The sequence below is a fragment of the Triticum aestivum genome, chromosome 4A, assembly GCF_018294505.1.
Source record: "Triticum aestivum cultivar Chinese Spring chromosome 4A, IWGSC CS RefSeq v2.1, whole genome shotgun sequence".
In the NCBI taxonomy this organism is placed as follows: domain Eukaryota; kingdom Viridiplantae; phylum Streptophyta; class Magnoliopsida; order Poales; family Poaceae; genus Triticum; species Triticum aestivum.
In genome coordinates this window covers 693,756,180-693,761,267 of record NC_057803.1, presented here as the reverse complement: position 1 = coordinate 693,761,267, position 5,088 = coordinate 693,756,180, and the positions used below count along the sequence as shown (strand labels likewise).

Sequence of the window (5,088 nt, the reverse complement as noted above, 5' to 3'; positions counted from 1 at the left end):
AAGGGCCTTACGAACCGGTGCTATTGCCCGGTTCTGCACTAGTGTATGGGGCCTTAGCACGACGACTTCCCGACTGTCTACTACAACAAGTTGTGCCCGACTCCGGCGATGGAGGGGCGATGACGGCGGCGCGCCTTCGGCTCGCTTCAGTGCTGGTAGTTGTCGCTAGGTGGTCTACGGATCTAGATGTAATTTCTATTATTTATGGTATTCGTTGTACTGCCATGATTGAAGATGAATAGATCGGAAATTTTCTCGCAAAAAAAAAAGTTTCAACACACACATATCACAAATTACTTTTGAACTGAGTTTCGGCACAAGAAATTTGCATTTTCATAACAATTGTCTGAGATCAAATCAACACCTTTTTCAGACAATAACTCTTTCCCTTTCAAAATTTGAGGTGTTAACCCATGAATTCGAAAACTGTTTGAATAGACTCAATCCATATTTTGTCTTCCAGTTTGGGAGTACCACAAGTCTACTTCACTAGTTTATATATGTCTTCTGCTCTAAATCCAAAGCGGTGTTGCTACTACCTCCTTTTGGATTTAAAAAGCTTACACATATCCCTAGATCAACAATTTGACCAACATAATACAAATTATATGTCACAAAAGTTATATCATTACATAGTATAGAACGACAATTTGACCAGTATAATAACGCGACAAGATATATTGTCGGTCTAGGAAGACGTGTATGCCTTTAAACCGGAAACAAGGAAGTACCTTTTAGACACCCACTAAGCATATATCATTAGCATTCAAAACTGTATTAGGTCATAGAGATACATGCATCTTTAAGTCACAAGTGTTTGACTGTATTGTACTACATTTCAGTACTATGAGTAATGGTCGGCTCAACAATTAAGATCTCTAGATCGGACCAACACTTTTACTCTTGTGGCTTATTCTACTTTCTCATTGATACTACATGTCACCTAGAGGTCACGGATTTTCTTGAGAATAATAATAAGTGCTTAAATTAGACAAGCCGATACGGAGATCACGGAGGATCCAAGAAGGAAGAAGCTGCCTTGGAGTACACGACAAGCTAATACGGAGGATCCTCAACCACTGTAGCTGACTAGGACCCTTTGTAACCCTAGGCCTCGTCATCCTTTATAGAGCCGGGCTAGCTGCTGGAGATAGAACATCATCATGCTTGCACCTCGTTGATACACCTCCGATCATCCTTGTACCTTGTACACCCCATCCATAAATATAATCGAGCAGGAGTACTGTTTTACCGAGAGAAAGAGGGCATGAACATGGGTAAATCTTGCTCTCTGCTCCCCTTCTACATCATCCGACTAGCCACGACACCCATAGGGTCTGCCAGATTTTAAATCGGCATTCTCCAATCATTGATAGCGGTGTAGTCTTTGGATAGGACCTCCTTCGTCTTAGGTTGTTTTTTTTTCTGCAAATTTTCTTTTGTTATTTTTTTACATATTGACTATGTACATCTTGTTTATGCAAAAAAAAAAGGAATATTACTTCAGTGCCATTGTATTAACTCGATATATGAAAATGTCCATGTAAAAAAAGCAAGTTTGGGCTAGCATAGCGTCAGCATCCGACGGCGTTAAAACATGTTATCGTCAAGTCGGCGTGTAGTGATGACGCCGACCGCGCCAGGCTCCACAGGTCGCCGTCACCCGTGCCAGAGGAAGCCTGTAGCGTGTCGCCGCCAGAGTAAGCCGTGGTGCTACCAAGCTCGTCCACGATGGACATGTCCTTCATCGTCTTGGCCGACGCAGGGTCGGAGAGGCCGTTGAGCTCGTAGGCGGCGAGCCGGTCGAGAGTATACCAGTCGCAGCCGTACTTGGTCGGCGGCGGCAGGAGGCCGCCGGGGACGACGTGCTCGAGCGGCGGGAGCTTCATGAACTTTTCGTATAGGGTGCTGTTGCCGTTATGGCACGCGCTGTTGATTAGTTGGTCCAGCGCTGGCGATGATGGGTTGGTGGGCTTGGTCTCCTGCTTGCACGCCGTCATGGACGAGCGGCCATGCATGTACTGGTTGAGGATGTGGTCGAGCGCGTCGTGATGCTGCTGCATCTGGGTCACCTTGGCGTGGTCGCTAGCGGTGGTCACCATCGGCGAGCAGTTGCTCCGGCTGCGCTCCATGGCACCAGCAACGACCAGCTTGTTGGACGCCGCGGCACCGCCGCCGTTCTGACCAGCTTGCTGCTGCACGACGATGTTCTTCTTCTTGAACACCCTGCAGATGACCCACCCGTCCTCCTGCGCCGACGACTGGTCCCCGGCCACGCCGCGCATCTGCTCATATCATACGGATAACACCGTCAATTAATTTACACCAGATCGATTAGGCTAATTATCGAATTTTCGAATGGAAGAGGTACTACTCCCACTACCTAAGCCAGCTCAAAAGGTATGTCGATGTACGTAGGGTTTGACCCCAAAAAAGGCTCGCTCGATAATGGAGGTTTGTTAATTAGTAGTTTGTCATATGCCGGTGCCTCCGCGTGCAAAGGTCCACATAATATTCGATCAATTCATGTTCCCTCTGTTAATTAGACATTCATAGTCCCAAGAGACTAATAGAGTTTGAAGTGAAGTGCAGCTGTGTTAAATGTGAAGTAGTTTTTTGCATGTTAACGTAGCTTATAAAAACGTTTTACATTACCGAACGGGAGAGAGTAGTATTTGCAAGAACTGAACCTACTACCCACTATTTGCAGCTCCCTTTTCGTGACACCGACCCGTCGAAAGGAAATCCCAGCTCCCACTCGCAAATTACAATTGTAACCGATTGCACTAAGTCATGTCTGTTCCCATTCTCAACCACCACCTGGACATCATCTTCACTAGCCTTGGTCGTCTACAGTGCCACGTGAGCATACACCTAAGTACGTACGTGCATAGTACACTTAATTATCGCATGCAAGCACCACTAGCGAGCTATCTCCATCCCTGTCGGCCGGCCGGCCACCCTGCATGCAGTTCTAGCCACAAGTATATTGTACAGTGTGGACAGCAAGTACGTACCGGGGATGAGGAGACGGAGTAGTAGTTGGCGTTGCCGGCGGCTGGGTTGGCTGGGTTGTTGCCCGGGGTTGCGGCGGCGGCGTCGAGGCGGTACTCGTGCATGATCCAGTCGGACTTGTGGCCGTGCGGGGCGCGGCCCTTGTAGAAGACGAGCGTCTTGCGCATGCCGATTAGGCCGGAGCCGGCGGCGGAGTAGATGGCCTTGTCCCGGCCGGTGGCCTTCCAGAACCCGGCAGCGGTGGCGCGGTTGGTGCGCGTCCCCGTGGGGTACTTCTTGTCCTTGTGGCTGAACAAGTACCAGTCGTTCTGCGGGCCAGTGCCGATCCTGCACCGCTCTGCATGCATGCGTTTTTCCATGGCCAATTAGTTCACCATCCATACAGGAGTACCAACTGAAGAGTAAACGATGAACGAAGGAATTCCTGCACTGACCTTGGATGTCCCATGGCTCGAGCTTGTTGAGGTCGACGTCGGGGATGACGTCGAGGTCGATGCGCTGGGAGGCCACCTTCTTGGCGAGGTAGTAGGTGAGCAACTCCTCCTCTGTCGGGTGGAACCGGAACCCCGGCGGCACCACCGACTGCCCGTTCACTGAGATACTCATGATCGATCGGAGGAGCAGGAGTGAGGGGAGACGATGGAGTCGAGTCGAGGGGAATGAAGTTGTTGCCGGTGATGGGGTACAAGGAGGCAACTGCAACGGACGTGGGTGGTTATATATAGCTGCTGGTCGGTCGAGCGAGCACACTGCTAGCTAAGGCGACAGCTCTAGCTCCAGGCCTCCAGCTAGCTAGCTGAGGGAAGTGGCACCAACCTTGAGGGCGAAACTACACCCCGCTGGAGAGAGAGAGAGAGAGGAGGAGGGCGCGAACATCGGGATCCATGACACGCGACCTTAAAAATCTCCAGGAAAAACTACAACCCAAACTGAACTGACCCCCTCTGCGTCACCGCTCTCACGCCCAGGTAAAATCAACAGGTTCCATCTTCCATGGCATAATTTAAAAGGAAATTAAGCTGCAGAAATTAAAAGATGTGCGTGTGCCAGCCGTTTCTCCCTTTTTGTTCATGTTCATGCGTGATGTAGTGATAAATTAAGGGGAAATTAAGCCTCGCAAGATACTTTGTTGGAGGATTGAAGCAGTACTAGATGACTTGGCCGAGGAGTCCCCCCCTCCCCCCCTAGCCCCCGCGTCGCCTGCTCGGGCGGCTCGGGCAGCGACTAGAGCTTCCTCGCGCTGCCACCCCCATCCCTCCCCTTCTCTCCCTCGCCGCCACCCGAGGAGGTCGCCGGGCAAGCCCGCGTGGCCGCCGGTGATGGTGGCGGCGGGGATCTCGCCGCTCCGTTTCTCTCGCGGAGGGCTGCGGCTGTTGTGGCGGCGGCCCTGGTGGCGAGGCGTCGGCGTGACGGCTGGCGGCCTCCTTTCGTGCTGGTGGCCAGGTTCCTCGGCCGCCGGGGCGGCGAGGCCTCTGGTGGCTGGTGGTCGCGGCGGGAGGCCTTCTTCTTCGTCAGATCTGAAGGTATGACTAATCCGCCTTTCTGGCTCACTCCTCCTCCCCCATACATGATGCCCGGCGGCCTTGGTTGCCGGCGCGCTGGCTGGGGAGATGCTGGTGGCATGGATTTGGGTCCGGCGGAAACCCTAGGCCGGCTGGAACGGCCTCGGCGGCGGCGACGCCCAAGGGCGCCGCTTTCCATCCTTGGAGGCGTCGCTGAGGACCCTCCCTGTCCACCCCCTACCTTGCTCCCGAGCGAAAGCTCAAAATCCTCTCCGGATTGGGCGGTGGCGTCGCCATGTGCGTCGTGCTCTCCTTGGAGACGCCGCCTGGGGATGCTGAAGGTTTGGGTGAGTGTTGCCTTGGTGTGGAGGCATCTGGCAGCTGCTTTGTCATCTCTACAGTGGCCTCTTCCTCTTCTCTTCTTCCTCTTCTTCTTCTTCCTCCTCCTCTTCTTCTTCTTCCTCCTCCTCTTCTTCCTCTTCTTCCTCTTCTTCTTCTTCTTCTTCTTCTTCTTCTTCTTCTTCTTCTTCTTCTTCTTCTTCTTCTTCTTCTTCTTCTTCTTCTTCTTCCT

General features: G+C 52.0%; 1 protein-coding gene across 1 annotated transcript; it reads right to left on the bottom strand.

Moving 5' to 3' along the window:
* Nucleotides 1-1,192: 1,192 nt before the first annotated feature.
* On the bottom strand, nucleotides 1,193-3,647 carry LOC123083185 (NAC domain-containing protein 66-like). The gene is made up of 3 exons (XM_044505294.1): nucleotides 3,450-3,647; nucleotides 3,018-3,352; nucleotides 1,193-2,285 (listed from the first exon to the last, which is right to left on the bottom strand). Exons 1-3 carry the CDS (start codon nucleotides 3,619-3,621, stop codon nucleotides 1,575-1,577), a joined length of 1,218 nt encoding a protein of 405 aa, XP_044361229.1. The 5' UTR covers nucleotides 3,622-3,647; the 3' UTR covers nucleotides 1,193-1,574.
* Nucleotides 3,648-5,088: the final 1,441 nt, after the last annotated feature.